This window comes from Megalobrama amblycephala, linkage group LG2 (assembly GCF_018812025.1).
Source record: "Megalobrama amblycephala isolate DHTTF-2021 linkage group LG2, ASM1881202v1, whole genome shotgun sequence".
Lineage (NCBI taxonomy): Eukaryota > Metazoa > Chordata > Actinopteri > Cypriniformes > Xenocyprididae > Megalobrama > Megalobrama amblycephala.
Window position 1 is genome coordinate 48,487,530 of NC_063045.1, and position 24,939 is coordinate 48,512,468.

General features: G+C 38.4%; 1 protein-coding gene across 1 annotated transcript; it reads right to left on the reverse strand.

Moving 5' to 3' along the window:
• Positions 1–11: 11 nt before the first annotated feature.
• Positions 12–19,414, reverse strand: smg6 (SMG6 nonsense mediated mRNA decay factor). Its single transcript, XM_048181565.1, has 19 exons — positions 19,259–19,414; positions 14,886–17,055; positions 14,552–14,744; positions 13,660–13,770; positions 13,384–13,490; positions 12,846–12,924; positions 12,436–12,546; positions 12,145–12,357; positions 11,176–11,237; positions 9,931–10,076; positions 9,704–9,820; positions 9,429–9,603; positions 9,129–9,345; positions 8,051–8,218; positions 7,723–7,890; positions 7,450–7,594; positions 7,158–7,375; positions 5,934–6,015; positions 12–1,545 (listed from the first exon to the last, which is right to left on the reverse strand). The coding sequence occupies exons 1-19, from the start codon at positions 19,401–19,403 to the stop codon at positions 1,415–1,417; spliced, it is 4,758 nt and encodes a 1,585-aa protein (XP_048037522.1). The 5' UTR covers positions 19,404–19,414; the 3' UTR covers positions 12–1,414.
• Positions 19,415–24,939: the final 5,525 nt, after the last annotated feature.

Below are 24,939 nucleotides of genomic sequence, written 5' to 3' on the forward strand. Positions count from 1 at the left end.
TAGTGACAACATAAATGCTCAATTTTTATTATTTTTAATTAAATCCACAACATTAAAACCAAATTAGGAAGACTTGTAATCAGAGGTGAATAATTCAGATGCTGCTTAAAGCCAAACACGGCTTTTTGTTACCACAGAACAGAAAGGTGAGGATGATATTTGACCGTTAAAACAAACAGGCTCTAACAAGATGACATACCAGGTCCCAAAAGAACTATAATACGTCAGCTTTGGGAAAAAAAACGAAAAAAAAAAACAAAAACACTAAAACACAAGCACAGACAAACCACTCAACTTAATACAGGCTTAAATAATTTGCACAGAACATTTTCAAAGGAAAAAAATAAAACATTTCTAAAACCCTGAAGAGTGAACAAGATACTTGGTGTTTTTCTTGATGGCTGTGACAGCAATATCTAGATAACCCACTTTACAGCTCATCCAAGTTGTCCATGTATTTTCAATTTCTTTATAAAAAAGGAAACTAAAGTTCTATTTTGCAGATTTTAATTTCCATTCATTCAGAGACAGATAAACCTTGTTTAATTTTCAGCAATGGCAATGGGGTGAAAGCCTAATTTTCCTCAAAAAAGTAGAGTGGGTTAGTTTGTATTAAAACTACGGTGATGACAGATTCATTACATCAGTTTTTACTTGACACAGGAATACAATTTCTGACTTGAATTCACACACTTGATGCACAAAGATGCTTCCATACAGCTACTACAGAAGATCAGACCGTTACAAATGTATTACAACCTAAATGAAAACAAGAACCTGACACTGTCAAAACTGAAGTCAAAATGCAACGCAAACTTAAATACGCAAGTAAAAATAATAAGAGCTTTAAAACAATCATGCACCAAGGCAATGAAAATGCAATCAGGGCCTCTCGGGCCACAGGAACGTGAGACCTCCTCACGCCGCCCCCTACTGGAGCGCTCACCTCATCACAGGCCCTTAGAGAGTGGCGGAAGCGCCGGAATGAGCTCATCCGCCTGCGTGTGACTCCACACAAACACTACAAGCTGACACTCTAAACAGCAGAACAGCTGACGCTGGTTTCTCTCGCTCACACACGTACACCCCGCCTGCTTCCTCTTCATACGGCATTTCTGCGCTTTAATCAACCCCCCTGAATCAGCTAAGCTGGTTTCAACCCCCTCCAATCGTGTCTATCTCCCCTCCGAAGTAAGCGGTTGTCTATGCACGCTGCGTTTTAAGGGGAAAATCCTCATTTCTTTCTTGTTAAAGTGGCTTTCTGTGTCACTCCGCTCTTTTTTTGTCGGTTCGACAAAAACGTGTGGTATCTTTCCCCTATATATTCATCCTCTCTCTGTGACATAATTTCCTCAACTCCAACTGTTGTAGTGGAGGATGATTGGTTTGTACAGCAGTAGGTCAGGTCTGCGGTTCAGCCTACTTTAGCCCAGATCAGGAACGCGGGGATGTCTCGGACCGGAACGTTGCGTGTGAGAGCTTTGACTCGCAGGTTGCGGTCGTCCGTGAGCAAGACCACCTCCCTGCGCAACCGCACCGGCCCATCTGGTGGAGGACACAAAACCGGTCAGTCAGGAAAGAGAAGTACAAAGGAAGAAACAGAAGACGACTCAAATTTGAAAGAGCGTTTGCACAGGAAGTATTCTTGCTCTTAAAAACAGGATGCTTTTCAGTGTTTAAAGGATTAGTTCACTCCAGAATTAGAATTTCCTGATAATTTACTCACCCCTATGTCATCCAAGATGTTTATGTCTTTCTATCTTCAGTTGAAAAGAGGTTTTTGAGGTAGAAATTCCAGGATTTTTCTCAATAAAGTGGACTTCAACAGGGACCGACGGGTTGCAGCTTCAAAGGGCTCTACACGATCCCAGCCGAGGAATAAGGTTCTTATCTAGTGAAACGATCTGTCATTTACTAATAATAATAAAAAAATGTATATACTTTTTAGTCACAAATGCTTGTCTTGCACTGACTCTGCGATGCGCATTCATGACTTCACACATTATGTAGTCACGTTGGAAAGGTCATACATGACGTAGGCGGAAGTACCAACCCACTGTTTAAAAGTAGGGCACAAAACTCCATCTCATTTTCTCCAACTTCAAAATATACCAACATCGTTGTTTTACCTTTTTTTTTTTTTTTTTTTTGACTTGCACATTCTTTGCACGTTCACTTTGTTAACACTGGGTTGGTACTTCCGCCCACGTGACCTTTCCAACCTAATTATGTAATGCGTGAAGTTGTGGGTGCGCATCGCAGAGCTAGTGCAAGACTAGCATTTGTGGGGTTTTTTTTTTTTAGAAAATGGCCAATCATTTCGTTAGATAAGACCCTTATTCCTCGGCTGGGATCATGTAGATCCCTTTGAAGCGGCACTGAAACTGCAATTTGGACCTTCAACCCGTTGGTAACTGTTGAAGTCCCCTATATGGAGAAAAATCCTGGAATGTTTTCCTTAAAAACAAATTTCTTTTCAACTGAAGAAAGAAAGACATGGATTGGATGACATGGGGGTGAGTAAATCATCAGGACATTTTAATTCTGGAGTGAAGTAATCTTGTTTATTACACGCTCTCTAAAAAGCTTGATTCTGATGGGTTAGTCGTGACATTCTGAGGACAGTTATTACCAAATTCCTCAAATCTAAGGGTGCTTCTCAAATGAAAGGCTGCATCCTAGTGTCCTGTAAACGCTAGAATGAGACGGTCTAGTAAGTGTGAAACAATCTGTGGTCTCCCAGGGGTTTACATTACGCAGTTCAGCATTATGTGATTAATTAACAGCGAAACAAAAGAAAACAAAGCCTTTATCTCCAAATCATTTTCTTGCATAATGTAGTGAAATTGAACAAGCTAAGTGCAAATTCATTTTCTGCTATTTCTTTTTTTTTGTGTGTGTACTGGAATATGAGCAAACGATTGTGGGTGTTTGGAGGATGCAAAAATACTTGAAGGATGCGAAATGAAGAAGCTTTCAAAGGAATATCCTTTAAATAGAGACGTCCTTTGACGGAGCTTGATGATGTGGCAACCTAGATATGCAGCCTTCCGATTGAGACGTAGGGTTGGGTATCGTTTGAATTTCCAATTCTGCTTATCGATTCCTAATTTTGATTCCAATAATGTAAAAACAAAACTTCACATTTATTTGAAGTATTATTGACAAAAATCAACAGGCTAAAGAACATTTACACAAGGAACTTTTGTCTATGGTTTAAAATTATCATAACTAGCCTAACTAATACAAATTTCAAACATTATTAAAGACAAGTAAACACTCAGTGATTAAAAAGAGCAAAATAAATGAATTAGCAATTGCACAAATAAATACAACTGAACAAAGATAAGATTGAAATAGTGTTATAAGATTTTCAGGTTTTCAGGTACAGAAACTGTAAATCAAGTGTAAAATAACTGCACTTTATAAATAAAATGTACAAATATAGTTAGAAAAGTTATTCAGTCAAGAACAGAGCGTGAATTTTCTCTCTTTTGTTGTTTGATTGACATTATTATAGAGACAGCAGCAGGAATATTAGGCTGCTGTCATTTTAGGAGCTGCACAGATCAAGATATACTGTTACACATGCGCTCTCTTTGTCAACTGTTTACATTCACTTACATAACCAACTGAGTTTACCAAGATATTTTGACATTTTTGTTAGGGCTGCAACTAACGATTATTTTGATAAATCGATTAGTTGGCCGATTATTTTTTCGATTAATCGAATAAAAATCCTAATTTTATTTATTTTTATTTTATTGACAAAGAATACACTATTGCACATCCTGCCCATTTAACTTCAAATAAATGTGCCAACTGAATGCTATGAAAACATACAGTAATTTATTACACTACCCGTCATAATAAAGAGAGAACACAAATATTTTAGGAATCTATCAAAAACTAAAAATGGTATTGCCATTTATTAGGAAAATAACAAACTGAAACAAATAAATAGTTTATAAATAATATTTACACGTAACATCCCAAAAAAACTTAACAGCCTCTGTTCTTATTGACTGTAATTGGGCATCTGAAAAAAAAAAAAAAAACAACAACAACTATGAAGTGTTTTACTTTTTCCTGCCTTTCTTGTAAAACAGTAAAATCAAAAATTCACGGATAACAACAATAAATACATTGTAGCGTTAGAAATATTGCTTTAACTAAAGAGCTTACACATACTGGTGGATTAACCATTACAGAAACATGAAAAATGATTTTAGCACTAATATAGTTTAGGCTGCCCTGACCTGTGGCACAAACCATACGTTGGGTATCAGATGTCTAATAACTTTAGCACTGTATATAGTGAATATAGTTTAAATCTCTACATTAAAAATGAAGACAGTAATAAAGTTAATAAAGAAAAACACAAACTCAGTGTTAACCAACAGGCAAGAAAAATGTTCTGCAGGAACACAGACGTTCACTCTGGACTAGGGCTGCACGATTAATCGCATGCTATTCTCACGCGCATTTCGTCAGTAAAGCCGGTTCCCTGATTACCGCTAAATCGCCATCACCTGCTTTCAAATGAAGCGGCATTTAATAGACAGAACCGTAGGTCACTGAAAAGCCACGCAATATCGCGTTCATATCGCAGATGAATCGCCTGCGATAATGAACGCGATATTGCGTGGCTTGTCCGTGAACTACGGCTCCATCTATTAAAAGGCGCTCCGTTTAAAAACAGGTGATGGCGATTTAGCGGTAATCAGGGAACCGGCTTTACTGACGAAATGCGCGTGAGAATAGCATGCGATTAATCGTGCAGCCCTACTCTGGACACCTCTTACTGTCATTTTTTTATCCTGTAAATAGGCAATAAGAAACGTCTTACATTTATTTTCAATTAGTTCTCCCTTTATAGTTATATAATAGTTTATAGTTATAATATATTTATAGTTATTTATAAAATACTTGAATAACATGCTGACTTTTAAATCTAAATTTAACTTTAAACAACAGATATTTTAGCAGTGAGCACCCGCGTTCTGTCTGTCTGATGCGGGTGCGCGTGCCGGTGCTCATTCAGTAAAGTTTCTAAGTCGATGATTTTCATTATCGATTTTATCGAATAGTTGTTGCAGCCCTCATTTTTTTGTGTATTTGTCCATTCAAATGCAAAAGGACATGGAAGAGTTCAGTATTGCGCACTATTCATGTAAGGATGAAACTATCATATTAAACGAGGTCTATGTCAATAAATTTTGTGCATTTATTGTAATAATACAATTACCAATGTATTATGAGGTGGCTTTCTGTGCACACGTCGTTTGGAAACGGCATGCAAGTCTTCTTGCGCTTGAATGGTTTAAAATCACATTAAAATCACATTTTTTGTGCGCGCACTTTGGATGCGTCATGTGTGCGGCACAGAAAACAGTATGCGGGTCTTCTTGAGCTTGAATGGTTTAAAGTCATATTAAAATGTACACAAAGGAATCGATAAGAAGAATCGAAATGTGCACGTCTTATCGAATCCCTGGTTTTTGGAATTTTGGAAACGGTTCTAAAATGGAACCAGTTCACGATACCATCCCTATTAAGAAGCACCCAATATCTCATGCCCCGGTCATTATTTGTGTGGTGAAAAGCTGTGTAATAATAAGTGATACATTATCCCTTAAATGTCCATCTTGTAGGATGGACATTTAAGGGATAGGAACTTACTAGGAACTGTTTTTCTTTGCAAAATCTTTGTGTTTAATGAGCTAATAAAATATTTCAAGTCAAATCAATATTTTGTGTCAAATTATTTTCTTTTGTGGTAATTGGTCGTGTAATAAGTAGGATAATGTACATTCAGCTAATCGTAAAATGAATATGAAGTACGATGCTGTAAATGTCTAAATGGACAATCAATTTAAAGTAAACGCATCCTGTGTGAATGGCCCCTAACAAGTTAAAGTAAGTGAACTCACTTTTCTCAGCAGGCATGAAGTCCTTGGCTTTGTCCTGACAGTAGTGTAGACAGCAGGACAGGATGACATCATCGTTGTTGCCCTGGGGAAAGAGACACACAATGAGCGGGTGGATTTAAAATAGACTTTATAGTCCCATGTGCATTTATGAACTTTAAAATGAACCTCTAAAGGGTTCACACTAGAGTTGCAGGTTGACGTGAAAACATTTTCCGAACTTGGCCACACACCACGGAACCGTGTCTGAGTGTTATGTTCCCTGAAGACCATCGTTAGACTAATTCTGCAGTCTCTCCTTGTCTTGTGACTTATAATAGAGTGTTAGAAAGACAGATATTTTTAAGACCATCTCTTAATCAAAATGAAACTTTCTCTAACTGGAAAAATAAAATAAAATAAAATAAAAAAGAGCACTGATGATTTGAACTTTGAACCAAAAGTAGCTATAGAGTTGAGTTCCGTGTTTGAATCAGTTTAAACTGTTTGCTTAAATCGATTCAAAACTCTAATTCAATGATTCACTCATTGCAGGACTAAACAAAAATTATTCTGTTAAAAATAAATAAAGTAAACATTACTATGTATTGTTATAGTGGTGCATATACACTAAAGTTCAAAAGTTTGGGATCGGTAGAATTTTTTAAATGCTTTTGAAATAAGTCTCTTCTGCTCAACCAGGCTGCATTTATTTCCTTGCTGAATAAAAATATTAATTTCTTTAAAAAAAAATCTTACTGACCCCAAACTTTTGAAAGGTAGCATAAACTAAAAATAATTTAAAAATATGAATTTAGTGAGAAATAATGTGGAAATCATCATTGAACATTTTGTAAATAGTTAATTTAAATAGCTATTAGTCAAAATGATACATTCTCTGATTATTATAAAATAATATAAATTAAATGCTATTTCAGAGCAAATACATAATCATATCGAATATCATCAAAGGGCTAAAAATTGTTGAAAAATAATAATTTAGATGTCCAGACCTATTTGCAATTGTTTGAAGGCGGTCTGGCCTAAATTTGCAGAAGTGAACCACTACTGATGACACCTCACCTTCAGCACTCAACTTGATGGCAAACTTACAGTGGTTCAGATGAAAATAAAACAATTCGAAAAAAGAGGAACTGAATGGAACTGAGGTTTGAACCAAGTGTGAAACAGCATAATCCTCTGTAGATTAGTCACCATCCTTTCACAAAGAGGAAAAAACACACAGACCTTTTGTCCAGAAGTGTCCTCACTGCGGAAGGCGATGGACTCCAGTGTGTTTCCTCTGCTGGTGAGCGCTCTGATGCAGGGATCTCTAGACTCGAAGGCTTTCTCCAGAAACATGACCGCTGCTTTGGCTCTCTCCTGCACCTGTCGGGCATGGGCACCATTACTGATCCCCTCACGACTGTCCTGCCCTTTAGCCAGACCGTCCAACTCTGTGATCACTGTCACAAAGACACAGAGAAACATTAGAGAGTGAAACATTTGTGTGCATTTTAATTATCAAAGAGGATCTTACCGATGAGAGGCACAACCAGAATGTATGTCCCGCAGGCCAGAAGCTTCCTCAGGCCCTCCAGATGATCTATAAAGCCGTTTGTGTCAGGGACCAGATAGAATGGCCTGACCTCAATCTCCAGCTGCCCACCCGTCTGCAGGACAGCCTGGAGGACAAAAACAGACACTTTGTCAGCTCCAATTCATTAGATGTATCTATTCTGGTGCAAGAAACAATGACTAACATTAGAAGAAGACAATGTGTATAGATAAAGATGGCGGCATCTTGAGATACCTGTATCTTGTCCCTGCGTTTCTGCTGCTGAGCCAGCTTGTGCGTAAGAGCGTGATGCCGTGCCCTTAGCTCTCTGATATCATCCTCACTTCCGTCTCCTTCCATTTCTCCATCGATCTCCCCTTCCGATGCAGAGAGAGAGGATTCCTCTATAATGACATCATCCTCCTGAGAAAACAGTGGAATTAGCAGTGCTCTGCCCAGATAGTTAACCGCACACTCTGTTGGGTGGGTTACTGGAAAAAGACTGTCAACGTTTCGGGGAAAAGCGAAACAAAACAGATGAAAATCTCTTTCATACGTCCAGGAAATGAGAGGTTTGCTGTACCTGTTCTTGTGTTTTCATCTTGTTCTCGGCGCTTGCGCTGGGTGAAAGAGGTGTTGCCATGGAAATGTACTTTCCTCCCTTAAAAGCCAGCAGCGGCTCTTCTTGCCCGCACAGAGCTTCCAGGAAGTACTTCAGAACCGTCACTCTCTTACAGTCAGCGGCTATAGCCTACGATACAGAAACAATCATTCGGATGGGAGATAATTACAGCTGCTAAAGTTAAGTTATTCAATTAACTACGTTTAATATCATAAAACTAACAATGAATTTGACTAAAGTGATTAATTGAGTTGTGTGATTTCTTTGACTGATCAGAATAAGAACGGCAGAACAGGTGTGTCCACTCACATTTTTTAGTAAATGATGAAAAAGACAGTCTTTAATGAATCAAATCTTTTTATAAAAATCTTTGTATAGAATTAAATTACCATTGACCATTTTTTTCTCAAAACAAGAATTAATGCATTGACATGGACTAAATAAAAAAATATTATATAGAAAAGGCTAATTTTAGCAACTTGAAATTAAAAAAGTAAAATAATAATATTAATAAAAGACAATTTATGAATTAATAAAAATAAATTGCAATTATTTGAATCTACTGAGAGCACTGATTTTGATATATTATCAACCGAGGAGGCAGTCAATTTTAGTAAATTGGAATTTAAAATAATTTAATTAAATAATCATTTTAACTAAAATATAATAAATGTAATAAAAGTGTGATTTAAAAAAAAAGTGTGATAAAAAAAAAACAACTAAAAATTAAAAAAATATAAATAACAAAATTAAATGGCAAACTATTGTATTCTTTTGACAGCCCTAAATTTGATATATTGTCCACCCAGCAGGAGATAATGGACTGAATAGATTACATAAAGCTATAAAAAAATTATATAAATAATATAAAAATGAATTGGGTTTCAAAAAGGTAAAAAGGTAATTGGGTTTCAAACAGATAGTTAATTAATTTAATAAAGTAAAAAAAGATTAAATCGCAAATTATTGTAATCTACAGAGTCCTAATACGGCAATGTGATGTAACATGTTAGTATGCATACACGTGTACATTACTGACCGCATCTGTTGCTTGGTCAATGTAGCATGCTTCCTGTGGGGCAGCGAGTAGCGGGACAAAGCCAGAGAGCATTTTGTCCTCCTCCAACTGCAGGACTCTGAGCTCCTCGTCTCCTTCTCCATCTGCATCAGCTTTATACAGCAGAACCTCACCATGATACACGCGTGAGAAAGAGTTGCACAGATCTGCAAGACACTGCCACACATCTGGACTACCCCTATAAGCACACACAGAACCATATTACTCTAGCTCAGCTTCAAATCAACAAAGTCCTGTGAACATAATGAGAGCAGGACTCACTGCATACTGCAGGGAGGAGGGTTCCACTTGTCTGGGTGTCCGAGCATCCAGTCGGACCAGACCTTCATGCTGGGCAGCAGCTCTCTGAGGTCGGGAGGGAAGGCGGACACCCGTACCATCCCCTCCTCATCATCCATCTCATCAAACTCCCCCAGTTCTTCTGCTGGGATAGGCTCTGGGGGACGCAAATATCCTTTTTGGACCCCACCAATAATGCCTTATGATGCTGTCTACATAGACAGCACACTAGGTTTTGAAACACATCATCTACTCACCAGCAGGCGTCTCCTTCAGGAGTTCAGTGCAACGTTGGACAAGGAGACCAAACATGGCTAAACCTAGGGATATGGTCTGCTCCTCCAATACGGACCGAGTTTCACCCTGCCGTTCAGCTATGAGAAAGAAAGAGAGCAATTGAGGGCATAGCAAAGTGAGAAGCAGGACAGATTATTTTCAATGGACTGGAGAGGCTCTATGGCCACTGCTAGTGTTGTATTTTTACCTCTAATCTGTGCGTTATGGATGGTGAACATGTTAATTGTGATGATCTGCAGCATGCGTGTGCTGCCGAGGGGGGAGGGGCTGTGCTGGAGGAGCGCCCGGAACTCCTGCAACACTCGACTGGCTACAGCAGGAAAACTCTCCATCCTGAGGATCAATCACGACACATTATGCAAATGAATACACCAGAATATTCAGATTTTAAAGAAACAAAAATCAAAATGACTTTCTGTGGTAATTACTAGCATGTCAAACATTCTATAGATATTTTATTTATTTATTATTATTTATTAAAATTTAATAATTATGAAATAAAAATACTGACAATTTTCTTCTTTAAAAGTCTTCTTAATGTCCATTAAAAAAAATTCTGAATAAATCACCTAAGATAATTGCTTAATATAATTTAAAGGGTTAGTTCACCCAAAAATGAAATTTCTGTCATTAATTACTCACCCTCATGCCGTTCCAAAACCGTAAGACCTTTATTCATCTTTGGAACGCAAATTAAGATATTTTTGATGAAATCTAAGAGTTTCTTTTATCTCCCATAGAAAGTAACGAAATTACCACATTCAACATCCAGAAAGGTAGTAAAAACATAGTTAAAATAGTCAATGTGACTACAGTGTTTCAACATTAATGTTATGAAGCGATGAGAATACTTTTTGTGCGCAAAAACAAAAAATAACGACTTTTCTCAACAATTTCCTCTCTCCCCTGTCATTCTCAGTTTACGTTGAAGACACGCTGCAGAGCTTCCATGTTCTATGTCAGAACGGCGACTCAGTTTCTTGTTACTTCATAACATTACATATAACACTACTTCTCTGGACCCTGAATGTGGTAATTTCTATGCTTTCTATGGGAGATAAAAAACCTCTCGGATTTCATCAAAAATATCTTAATTTGTGTTCCAAAGATGAATAAAGGTCTTACGGTTTTGGAACGGCATGAGGGTGAGTAATTAATAACAGAAATTTCATTTTTGGGTGAACTAACCCTTTAAGGCAGGACATTCCAATCAAATATGCTTTATAGTCAATGCTGTAGATACAGATGAACTTGTTCTGATCTTAAAAAGTTCCTCTCAAAAACCATTATTTATGATACATAATGTAGGCTCTCTTCTAAAATCAGGCCTCTGAACTCTTAATATGACTGGCCTGAGATGACCTTCAGTGTCAAAGGTCAATTTAATAGCAAAACAACCATTTAGAATCAATCTGTCGTTATTAAGACTTACCCAACTTTAGTGAAGAGCTTTCCATGAGTGTGTAGGAAACTCAAAATAAACCTCTTGTTGAGCTGTAAAGAAAAGGACAGAAATATGAGGAAATGGGTATTTTACCTTCAGCTAAAATGGCTGTAATTATAGCGAATGTTCACTGTAGTAAAACAAAGCACATGGACCCCCCCCCCCAAAAAAAACCAAACAAACAAACAAAAAAAAAAACCAATAGCTCTATAGGTGTGCGCAGTCACCAAGAATTAATGCATAAACAAAATGATCAGAAAATTGACCAACTTGCCACAGGATGAGCACCTTGTTTAGCTGATAAACCTGAAACGCTCTCATTTAATTAAATCAGTGTACTGGCAAAAGTAAACGGCTCAAAACAACCTGCTAACCCTTACAAAGGACCAATATTGGATATTGGGGTGGAAAGAGATCAACTTTCTTTAAAAGTAAGTGTGCATTTATTAATGACGTGGGCAAATATCCAAGGTTACCGAAATGATGGCTGCCTCACAGCACAATGACGCCCTTTTCTGCCACTGATGGGTGAGTCAGCTTCTTCCTGTGCAACGCATAAACAACATGACATGACCTCTTTGGCTCTCCTAATGCGCGAGGGTGTTTGTACGTGTGTTGTTGCGTGTGTCTACCTCTGTTTGTCCCTATTTTTTGAAACATTTGTGTGCCTAAGAGGAGTATTTCTTGCCTAAAGTGCAACAGGCTGCTAGTCTGAATCTTTCTTGATGGACCTTATTTTAAAATAATATAAAAATTGTAACTATTTGTCAGGACATGTATTAGCAACGGTGGCATTTTATTTGGTAATTTCTCTGAAACGGACAGAGTGAAAGATCTGGGCAAGGACAGCAATCTAAACATTGTGACCCTATTTTAGAGTAAAATAACCTCAGACAGATTTTATTGTGATCAGAGCAACCCAGCACAAATAACACTTATGTTTTCATAAGCACTCACATCACTGGCACTCAAAGTTCCCAGTTCTCCATCCTGCTCAGAGTCCTTTCCCGATTCACTGCCTTTTGGACGAGAAGTGCCCGGATTCCCACTCGGACGTATCCAGATCTCCACACGGGAGGCGTCCTCGCCACGACGCCCACCTGCATGACCTCTGGAACCATGAGCACCTCCATCTGAATCCTGCTTTCGTCTATGTTCAATCTGGTCAGCCTAGGTTGGGAGAGATAAATATGACACTCAGAAACAAAAAGTTTGATTCTATTGGAGCAGCGGTGTTAACATGCATACCTTGCGCTTGGCTTCCTCAAACAAACTCATCAGGCTCTCTTTGGCTGTGAGGATCGGGTTACTGGCGGCTAGACTACGCATGTAATAGTATACAGCATCCAGCTTTCGCTTCTAAAAGAGAGAAGGGAGGAGAAAGCACTAGTTTAACTTTCATGTTAACAATACTCATCATTTAAACCAATAACATACAAGCAACTATTAAAAAAATTGTTTAAAACTGACAAGCTTACAACATTGATATTTTGTCAGTCTGGGACTGATTAAACATACAAATATTTTTTTTAAAATAAAAGTGCGAATACTTTTATATTAATTTATAAATTATATATCTTAATATTTTATATTAAAATGTTAGCATTTTTGCCTAAAAAAAAAAGAAAAAAAAAGGCATGTTATGCTGGTGGTCTCACCGTGTACACTGCTAGAAGAGCCAGCTGGTTGTAGGGTCGTCCGTTTTTCGGAGCAATCTGCTGAGCTTTTAGATACCAACTGCACATGAGAAAACACAAAATGTCAACATTGAAATGTGAAAACGCAACAACACAACTTAAATGAAGGAAAAAAAGAAAGAAATGATTTATGTTGCACTTATTCAATTTATCATCCGTCACTACATCATTATATAAACAGAGGCGCATGTATGTATATCAAAATACTAGGGATGCGCCGATATGATTTTTTTGGGGGCCGATACCAATTTTAACAAACAATTATTGGCCGTGACCGATACTTGTCACTTCCTCTCTTATTTGAAATTCTGTCATCAAAATCGGTTTGTTATATCGGATTTTTTCCTCCTACAGCCGATAGTTGTAAACTGAGCAAAAATCGGCCGATAAATATCGGCGGCCGATACATCGGTGCATCCCTACAAAATACTGTACTATGAAATAAATACAGCTTTTGTTGTGGGTAACTTCATGTTTAATGTGGCCATGATAGACTTACCTGCGGGCCTTTCCATAGTTAGCAGAGTCACTAGCCTGTTCACGATATCGTGCGATATCACCCTGACAGATCATGCAGCGCTGGGCACTGATCAGAGCATACTTGACCTGCAACAAGGTAAAGTAGATTCACACCTGTTGAATGTGTCTATTCAACAATAGTAGAACAAACTATAAAGGGCATATAGCCTGTTACAGAAAACCCCTTAAGACAAGGAAACAGCTAGGCCTATATTCTTAATTAATACATAGTATTTGAGAAACACAAGGTGTGTACCGTCTTGCGAAGAGGTCTTGCTCGTATAGCCATGCAGTCCATATAGTCTTCCAGCTTGAACTGAAACACTGTCTGCAACTTCTGTAGAAGTGAATCAAAGAATACTGCCCCCTAGAGCAAAAAAATAAAAACTTTCTATCACAAATGGGTTACTGAATGAGATATGAAACAAAATAAAACTTTTTTTTTTTCCCCCCAACAAAGTAATTCACAATTTTACTACAAAAAGACCAGTGAAGATTTAATCACCCTCATATGTGAAGCTAAAGCACTTTTGTAAGTCGCTCTGGATAAGAACGTCTGCTATATGCTTTATACACTAAAATTCAAAAGTTTGGGGTTGATACGATTTTTTTCCAAAAAGTCTCTTATGCTCACCAAGGCTGCATTTATTGTATTTGATCAAAACATCATACAAACAGCAATACTGAAATATTATTACAATTTAAAATAACTGTTTTCTATTTTATAATGTAATTTATTTCTGTGATGCAAAGCTGAATTTACAGCATTATTACTCCAGTCTTCAGTGTCACATGATCCTTCATCATCATCATCATCAGAAATCATTCTAATATGTTGATTTGCTGCTCAACAAACATTTCTTATTATCATTAATGTGGAAAACATTTGTGCTGCTTAATATTTTTGGGGAAACAGTGAATTCTTTTTTCACAATTATTTGATGAATAGAAAGTTTATAGTAGAAAACATTTAGTTGAACTAGAATTTGAATTTTTTTAAACATTATAAATGTCTTTACAGTCACTTTCGATCAATTTAATGCATTCTTGCTAAATACAAGAAAAAAAATCCAAACTTTTCAATGGTAGTGATATCAGGTGGAAAAAATAACAAATTAGACAATGACAAGGACTTTGTGCATATCTACCTCTTCCAGAATGTTCATCAGCATGGTTTTGATCTGTGGGGCAGTGTCTGAGGTCTGGTCTTTCAGTAGCTGCCTAAACCTCTCTATCACCTGGTAAAACACATTTTTCCACAGGGCCTGATCTAGGTTTTGAGAGTCGGAGAACTCGATGTCTGTCAAAATCACCCGCTCGTATAACGTCAGGAGTTCAGCCCTGGATAAACATCAGAAAAAAAAAGGAAAAATTCAACCGGTTGTAATCATGCCCATTATGAGACAATGACATAAAACGTGTAATTGTAGAAAAACAAATCCCATGTTTTTCAATTTAAAATGTACAACTTTCAATACACACCTGAGCTGGGCCATTCTCTCCAGTCCCTCTGGGCTCAGTCGTTCCCGGGACAGCAGGTTACTGAGTTGGAGTTCCTGCGTGTCAGCCAGCCGAAGCAACTTTCCCAGCTCTCCTCTGGTCTGCACTTCTGCTTCTTCTGGAGTGAGACTAGATCCCGCTGGAGAGGGATAACCTGGCCCACCTTGCCCATAGGGTCCATAATAAGGTGGCATAGCAGAGGTGGGATAGATCCCATTAGAGCCAGGAATTTGGTAGGGAATATGATATGGGAAAGGATAGCGTGGCGGGGTGTTCGGTGAATTGGCCGGTAACGGATAACAGTAGGGGTTGTCAGAATTCTGGAATTTGTAGTAAGCCATCGCAGCAGCTTGCTGGTTTGGAGAATACTCCCCCTGGCGGACAGGAGGACTTCCTGCAGTCTCGTCATCAGTATCCAGGAAGTGCAGCGGCCCGCATCCACCCTGCTGCAAGTACAAAGCCTGCTGGAGAGATGCATGCTGGGATTGCTGACTTGAGACCAGCGCTGGTTTCTTATCCGGGTTATTCGGGTCCCAAAGTCGTCTTGTCCCTCCTCCACGGCCACCTCTTCCTCGGCCCAGACCCATTCCTCCTCTCATTCCTCCATGCTGAGGCCCAGGCTCAGGGGTTAAAGTTAGATCCGTGTGGGCAGGAAGCACTAGGATGCCCCTCCCACGACCTCTAGGGTTTTTTCGGCTCGCTTGTTCTTCACTTGAATGCTTGTCCAAAGAAACTCTCAAAATTCCTCCTCGACCACAAGGAGCAGGCGCTCTTTGGCCTCTTCCGCCCACTTCGGGACCCCTGTGGGTGCTCTTGGCTTCATCAGCAACACGGCCTCTTCTATCTTCTCGCTCCCACGCCTCATTTTCCTCCAGCGAATCTGTGGAGGACAAGGTCCGGGCTGTCCGTCTCCTCGGGCGGGCCTGGCTCCCTCGGACAAACTCCCTCTGTCCGACGGTCCTCTCCGCAGTGCGTGCCGACAACTGCTGACCCTCTCCTCTAAGTCTCTCAGCTTCAGCCAGACCGTCCATACTAGTCCCGCTACTGGCCGAACTCGTGCTGTATGTGCGGTTTCGAGGTCGTCGGATGTCTGATTGAGAGTATCGCTTTGAGGATGAGTTGACTCGGTTTGAATCGGTTCTCTCAAATGGTTTCCCTCTCTCTTTCGGCCTGTTCCCTGTTTGTTTTTCATGGTTCATGTTCTGGTTATGGCTCACTTCCTTTGCGCCAACATTCCTCTGCCTTTTTCCTTCAGGTTGGGCTGCCTCTGAAACTTTCACTCCTCCCTCCCCTTCCTCTTTCTTGGCAGAGACCTGGTTGTTACCTTTCTCCCTTCCGGCTTTGAATTTTCCGTTGCCCCTCTCCTTTTTTTTGTCTTCTCCGATCCCTCCATTCCCTTCACCTGCTTGGGTTCTTCGTCCTTCCCCACTAGGTTTTCTCCGGTTTGTACCATCCTGCCCACCTCCATCTCTACCTTCCTCAGACTCTAGTTGGAGTTTACTGATGTTACCAATGATATTCTCGACATTATTCTCATTTTTGTTCGCAGAGGGTGAGTCTGCACTTCCTTTGGACTCTTGCTTTTTCCTGCCATCTTTCCCTCGCCTGTTTCTACGTTTTTCCTCTTTCTCACTCTTATTAAGTGATTCAACAGATTTACCACCCACTTCTTCCTCTCTTCTTCGATCCCCATCTAATTCTTTGCTCGCCCCGGTCTCTTTGTTTCCTTGAGTCCTTCGCCCCCCTGGCTGATATATCTCACGGTCTGGCTTTCGCATCTTTCGTGACTGCTTCGGGGACCTTGGCGTACCAGCACCTTCAATGCTTTTAACAGCATTTCCATCCACAAGTTGGTGGTTCTTGCTGCCAACGTGTCCTTTAGTGTTGTGATTCGTTTCAGGCTGACCGTCATTTGGAAAGTCTCCACTATCTATACCAGGGATGTGAGAGCATCCAGGACTGGTAGGTGAGCCGTCAGGCATTTTGCCGTCATTACCAAAACCACAATCTTCCGGTGGGTGCACAGGGTCTGAGCCGACGCCTTCTGCGCTGTCCTTATGTCTGCGTGGATGGCCAGAACCAGGTTTGTACCACTGCAGGTCTGGACGTTTACTGTCTCGTTGCCGTTGCTTTTTACCCTCCTCTCTCAATTCTGAGAAAATGATGACAAAAACAGAAATAAAAATATTTTATTGGCTGAAAAGTACATTATAGTGATAGTTCACCCAAAAATAAAAATTGTCATTAATTACTCACCCTCATGTCGCTCCAAACCTGTAAGACTTTCATTCATCTTCAGAACACAAATAAAGTTCTTTTTGATGAAATCTGAGAGCTTTCTGTCCCTCCATAGACAGCAACACAACTCACACTTTGACACTTCAAAAAGTTCATAAAGAGATTGTTAAACTAATCTATATGAATTGAGCGGTTTAGTCCAAATTTTATGAAAAGACTCGATTGATGAACAGATTGAATTTAGGCTTTTATTCACATCAACTTTGATCAGAGAACATAAACAGAACCTCAACTAAAACTGCTAGGTGTGTGAGAACAACCCTCTTGCAGAAGCTCAAACGTGTTGCGTAACACGAACCTCATTGGTTCTCACATGTCAAGTAAACATGCTTGAGCTTCGGTATACCACAACTGATGTGTGAGCTGATAAATGTTTATATGTGAATAAAAGCCTAAATTAAATGCGTTCACAATATAAAGTGATCGTGTCTCTTCAGAAAATTCAGACTAAACTGCTCAATTCAAATGGATTCGTTTTACGATCTCTTTATGAAGTGTCAAAGTTTCAGTTGTGTAGCTGCCTATAGAGGGACAGAAATCTCTCAGATTTCATCAAAAAGACCTTCATTTGACTTGGGTAAAGTTGGTTTTATATTCGCACATTCGAACTTCTGATAAATTCAGACTTTCCAATAAATGTGCAATAAATTAATGTTTGCGAATTTTAAGCAGCGACATGATATTGACAACCAACGATTGTCAACTTCAACATTTTTCACAGTCGATCAAAATAGGCAAGTATTGTTTTAATGGCATATTTACTTGTGAATGTTCACCGAATGTCCAATGTAGTGTGATTAACAAGGCTATTGAATACGGATGTCCGAATGTGCGAATATAAAACCAACTTTACCCAAGTCTTCATTTGTGTTCCGAAGATGAACAAAAGTCTTACGAGTTTGGAACGAGATGAGGGAGAGTAATTAAAGACAGGATTTAAATTTTTTTGGCAAACTAATACTTCAAAGCAGTGGTTCTCAGACCTTTAGATTCCAAAGCCTCCCATTGTTTATAACAATTTCCGAAGGCCCCGTAACTTTCCAGTTTTTCATGATTTACTGGATAATAATTAAGGTTACCGTTTTTTAAAATTAAAAATATATATTTTTTCTCAATTTCTAAATCGAGATAAAATATTTTAGAGCTTGGATTAACTAAAAAAAAAAAAAATTCATTAAAAAAACGCTGAAGGTGAAATGAGATTTTATTAATTTGCATTACTTTTCCAAGACTATAAATTCTTTGAATTAGAACTCCTACAGTAGAGATCTTAGTTCTTCAAATAAAAAACAAAACATTAGCAGAGGTGATGGGTTAAAATAAAAATTCTCTTGATACTTAGTTGTTTTGACTCATTTTAAATCATTTTAAGTCATCTCAAGGCCCCCTAGTGGGTCCCTGTCGCCTCGTTGAGAACCACTGCATTAGGGATATGTCGTCACAAATTTTAATTATTTAGCCACTAGGAGATAGAAATAGATAACAACATATAATGCTATTGTTGATCAACAAAATCAAGTCCAAATTTCTGTTGCTATGGCATCTGAGGAAAATAACCTGTTGCACATGCACTGTAAAACGCTTATCGATACGTTCACTATACGTTTACTACACATAGCTAGACAGCAATAATCAAATTATAAAGTCAAAGAGTTGGGGTTGGATAGCAGCTTATTTAACGTTACGAACTCTCCACTTTAAATAAATATCTAATTTAAGAAGTTGCCGCCTTCAATAGCCAGTATAATAGTTAGCACAACACTTAACTTCTTCATACAAACGAACGTGCTTATTACTTATTTGGGTGGTTTATGCTAAGCGACACAGCAGGGTCTGATCTTTATTATTTTGCAGGAAAAACCGGTAAAATATGTTGATCTTTTTTCTTTTTCAAAACAAGCGCCGTTCAACTCACATGAGCGGCGAATGTTGTTGACTGTTATGCTAGCTAGCTATTAGCAAACTGAGCCCTAAGTTTGACGTGCAATGTCAAAATAGGGTTTGTCTTCCACTACTCTCTTTCTTACAGTGTTATAAACATTTAAAGAGCCCCTGACCTTTTATACTGTCGCTGTGTGTTGTGAAATTCGACGCTTCTGCTCGTAGCTCCGCGGCTGAAATGCGTACTCTATCCAGCTCGTCCGCCATTTTCGTCAGAACCAAACACAAACACACGGCGACTCGGTAAGACCAAAAAGCCATGAAACCAAAACGCGTTTAAAAAAGACCATCCAGTCATAATGCGGAGTGGTTTGCCTTGACTACACAAGAATAATAAAAAAGACGAATATTAACATAAAATAACGAATGAAAAAAAAAAGCAGATTATATATCAGGGTCTTCTGATAAATTGAAATTCTCAAATAGACCAAACAATCTCCTTCCACTTTTAATTTTTGTAAAATTTAAAGATTTACAGTAGCCTAATTGTAGAATTATTTTTTGAAAAACAGAAAACAATAGCTTTGTTTTAAGAAACGTACATTTATGAATATAAAATTTCCCTAAAATAAAATTGTAATGTGTTCATCAGCTATTATTATATAATTATAGCTATTATATAATAATTTAATCACGAGTAACACTTATCAAATGTTACCTTTAATAATAATATTAATAATCTGTTTTGGGGAAAGTTACTTTTAAAAGTAATGCATTAGGCCTACAATGTTGCATTACTCCCTAAAAAAGTAATTGCACTACTTACTTTTAATGGAAAGTGCATTAACATTACTTTCACATTACTTTTTCTCATCTGGGCTGGCCTGGGCTTGCTTGTTTGTATTTTTAATAACAAAAAAGTTATTCTATTTTTGACAAATGTAAAGGCCCTTTCACACCATAAATGAAATGAATAAGCCTCAAGCTGAAGGAAATGCAAATTCACACCTGTACAGTAGAGGGCGCAACTCAGGTAAGAAAGTTCAGCACTCTTCAACAAAAAACAAAACAAAACATAAAAACAAAAAGAGCTGTCAGTCAATACATGGAAAAAGTTTGAAAAAGTAACTCAGATATTTTGTTGTAAATTTACAAGTAATGCATTACTTTACTAGTTACTTTGAAAAGGTAATCTGATTACGAAACTTGCATTACTTGTAATGCGTTACCCCCAACACTGTTAATAATCAATAACAAACATAACTTGACAAATCAAATAGGCTTACTTAATTATGTTCTATTAATTAATATAGGCCTACATTAAATGAAAATGATAGTAATATTTTCACATCAGAAAAAATATTGTGTCTGTGTATATGCATATTAACATTTGGGTCTCAATATCTGAGAGCACTAGTAAAATTTTTTTTTTTTTTTGCATTTAATAATTTTTTTCTTACAAATTCTAAGATGCATTAACAGCTAAAAATTGCTCTCCACTTGACTTTAATTAGCCAGCTATCTCTCTCTCTCTCTCTCTCTCTCTCTCTCTCACTGAGAGACCTTACAGTATAAGCATTACTTCTGCTCAAGTTAATTAGCCTACATGAATTGCCAGGATATGGCACATTATTTTGAGTATCTGAGGAAAAATCCAAGTCCAAACTAACGTCACACTCCTCTGTGGATTTAAATTTTTAAGATTTTTTTTCTACTTGAAAGAGACTGAAAACAATTTATCATAAATCATTTTACAAAAAGTGAGTTGGACACACATCACAACCAGCAATAATTTGGTTATTACAGCTATCAAGTCCTGATGGCAAATTATTGAAATTAATGAAATCTCTCCCTGTCAGCCATCACCCACTACATCTCTCTCTTTCTCTCTCTCAAGGGATGACAGGGTTCAGTGAGAACAGAGAGGTGGGTACTATGAGTCATCCTTGTGAGTCATGTGCTTTGTGGTTGTGTGTTCATGTGTGTGTATGTGTGTGCAAATGGAGAAAAGTAAGGAGATTTCATGGCAATTAAGGAGCGAAACAGAAAAAAAAAATCACTGAACATGCAAAATTCTAAATTAATAGGGCATACAGCTCTGTTGCATACGAAATAAGCTGTTTTGTGTGCGTCAACGTATGGTATTTTTGACAAATGTTAAGCGCAGTTCCTCCGAATGGCCACAGGTGTCAGTGTTGTTGCATTTTCAAGAGCAACCTCAAGGACGTTCATTAGAAATTTCTCTGCATAGTTTTTTTTTATTTCTCTTCGGCTTGACTAGAATCTGCAGATGTTTTATTGCAGATATGAAACCTCTAAATGTATCACACACCTTTAAAAAAAAAAAAAGTAAAAAAACTTGCATGGGAGAGGTTTGAAAGTAAAATTTCTGCATTGCCTGCATGCATCACTAATACAAGCATTAATTAGTTTATTGAAAATTAAATTGGACTTTTCTGTGAGGCAAGTTTGGGGGAAGAACAGCATCAAGAGAATGAAAATGCACAAAGAGAATGGAAGAGAGAGAGAAAGTGAGAAAACGTGGAAGGACACAGGAGAGTCAGCCAGCTCACACTGATGTTGGAGTAAACATCTCCATTTCCCTAGCAACATGGATTCAGCCAGGCATTTAAAGGGACAGGAGCCTATTCACCTTTTGTCTGAATTCCTTATTTATGGAAGCACTTCCTGTCAACTCCACAGGGTGTAACACACGTACATCACCCAGATGTCAATTAAAGGTGTGTATTTTCATCTGGAAGAAAGGTTTACTCATGTGCAATATGCCTCTAAAACATTCCAAGTTGGGCATGTGGATTTTTTTTTAAATTTTCTAATTAAAGTCAGTATGAATCAAACATTAAAGCTATTGCATAGAATGCTATATTGCACTCAGAATCACATTCGTGTGTGTGTGTAAGTACTGTGATGGTACTTTGTTATATACTTTGGTGCAGAACGATTGCCATATTCATCTACCATGAATGGAATTTGCAGGTTACTGGAACGAATACCAATTCATTAACATGTGGTTAAAAACATATTATTACCATGCTAAAGAAATATTGTATTACAATGGTGCCATGCCCACTTTTAATATTTTTATTCAATTTATTTTATTTAAAAAATATGAATATATCTCAATATATTTTCATTTTATACCAGCTTGTGCACTAATATAGTGCATATGAACTGAGATGAATTGAAAAGGAACATTGGCAACTGCCACTGATGTTTCATTGCTGCACTATGCTGCAGGTAAAGTAATACTGAGGGACAGAGGCGAGGGAGGAGGGGGGAGACGAGGAGATATCGAGGCGGGAGGAGGGAGAGAGAGCAGAGAAAAGACTCGGAATACAGATGAGCAGAGCGGAGGTGGGAAAGGCAGGGAGTTTTCTGCAGGTGAATTCACAACACCAGGGGGTTTTTCCTGCCCCCACATTTATCCATCCCTCTCTCTCTCTCTCTCTCTCTCTCTCTCTCACACACACACTCCTGTTTTCTCCCCCGCTCTCCCTTGGGATGTAAACGGGAGGTGGGTGATCGGCTGAACTTTTTAAAAGTAATGAGAGAAGAGGTGGATGATGGTGAAAGGAGGGATGAAGTGGTCCAGGTGACACATGGGGAAAGAGACAGTGATTAATATGAGAGAATTAAATGAAGAGGTGGAGAAGGTGCAGAAAGAACAATGAGCAATGCAGAGATAATGCAGTGAGAAGAACCAGGAGGGAAGAGGAAAATGAGGCATAGGGGTTTGAAAAACACATCGTTTGAGACCGAGAGGGTATAGAACCTGTGACGTGTGTATCCCAATAACCTCAAGCCTCTGAAAGCTTTTTAATGTTTAATTCACATTAACAGCTCTAGGGAGGAAGAAGAACATAAGAGGAGAGAGATAGAGAGAGAAAGAGAGAGAGAGAGAGAAATGCTGGACTTCCCAAGAAGCAAAGGACTGAGGAAGTGTGTTTAATTTACAAAGTACTCAAACATGTACCAAATGAGGAGGAAACATGACGTAAATATGACATAAATGAATTCAGTTCTAGGTTAAGACATCAATTATTCAAATGATATATATAGTGGGGTACAAAAGCCTGAGATCTAATTTTCACTCATTTAAAATATAATTATATTATTTTACACACACACACTCTCTCTCGCGCGCGCACACACACACACACATGGGGTTAATTTCCAGGTTTAGATTTTCAAGGTAAACACTGAGTTTTGAAACCCACAGTACTGTTAATATAGCATACTGCCACAATGTTTCACAAAGATATTGTGAAAATAATGTACATAGTGATTATATTATGTGCACTTTAAAATAGTAGCCTAATAGAGTACCTCAGAGATTACATGTTTTTCTATGCAAAACCCAGAAGCGAGTTAGCATTTTAGGACTTCCGGTTCCATCGCCCTAAAGTCTATGGCAGGGATGGACAACTCCGGTCCTGGAGGGCCAGTGTCCTGCAGAGTTTATCTCCATCCCTGATAAAAACTCACTTGCCTATAACTTTCTACTAATCCTAAAGACCTTGATTAGCTGGTTCAGGTGTGTTTGATTAGGGTTGGAGCTAAACTCTGCTGGATACTGGCCCTCCAGGACCGGAGTTGTCCATCCCTGGTCTATGGGTTTTTTAAATGGGTTTTTGCTAAATTGCCTGAAATAAGGTCTGTGGTTAACAAAGCCTCTAAATATTTTCACGTTTTGATCTATGCCATAAAACACACCAGTTATAACCCACTTGTGATTTTTGTAAACCTTTATTCTGTCTTAAAAACGGCAGTTGCTAACAAGTTGCTAAAAGGGACTACTTCCTTTGGCGAGGACTTTAGACGTCATCATTAAAAACGGAACATTTGGACAGCATTTCTCATGAAAAAGTGGATAAGTATTCATACACAGCGCAGATCATAATCAGCAAGCATGTTTTTAAATACAGTTGTTTTTTAAATAAATTTTGAGGAAACTTGGTGGTGGTGACGTTGATCCGCGACCATGGTGTGCTGTAGTCCGTTTATAGCCTACTGTTAGCCTTTTATATCTGACCACTTTATTTAGGCTTCAAAATTTATTAATGTTGTGTTAACTTGTAAAGATCTTGATAGACAAAACGTGTAAGTGTCATAACCCTTTGTTAAACACAGAGCTTATTTTTTGTGATTTTCCAAAAGTCTCTGGGAAAAATCGAGGGAACCCGTGCGCCGCTAACTTCCGGGTTGGCCTACAAAAACACATCATCTCTGAGGTACTCTATATCAGTGGTTCTCAAACCTGTCCTGGGGACCCCCCACCACTGCATATTTTGCATGTCTCCCTCATCTAACACAACCAATTCAGCTCTTGCAGTCTCTACTAATTAGCTGATGACTTGAATCAGGTGTGTTAGATGAGGGTGACATGCAAAATGTGCAGTGGTGGGGGGTCCCCAGGACAGGTTTGAGAACCACTGCTCTATATCAAAGTTAACTAGTTGTTTTCAGTCCGGAAGTTTTGCCTCTTTGTCGCCATCTCTGTTTAAATCCTGCAATTGCAGTTATATGCGGAATTATTATCGCTACATGGGTTGTGCATCAGCCCGACTCCGTGCGGATGAATCTAATGCTTGTTGTCAGTCACCATTGGTGTGGATACTGTACTTCAGAATCACAGATTCTACGCTTTGGAAGTATGACCACAATAAAAACTTTCAGCATAAAATATCATATGAACAAGTAACATGTCTGCCACTTTTGTTCTGACCAACTGAGGAGAAAAGCATTAGGCCTACAATAAATCGCGCTGCCAATGATTAAATCTAACGATCGCTAAGCTCGGGTCATGTCAAACCATGCAAATTATTATTACTGTTAT

Coding starts and splice junctions, on each gene's coding strand:
- smg6 (XM_048181565.1), bottom strand. CDS start 19,403: ATGGCTTTTTGGTCTTACCGAGTCGCCGTGTGTTTGTGTTTGGTTCTG. Junction 9,604..9,703: donor CCTGAAGGAGACGCCTGCTG/GTGAGTAGATGA, acceptor TGCGTCCCCCAG/AGCCTATCCCAGCAGAAGAA. Junction 7,595..7,722: donor AACGCAGGGACAAGATACAG/GTATCTCAAGAT, acceptor TTTGTCCTCCAG/GCTGTCCTGCAGACGGGTGG.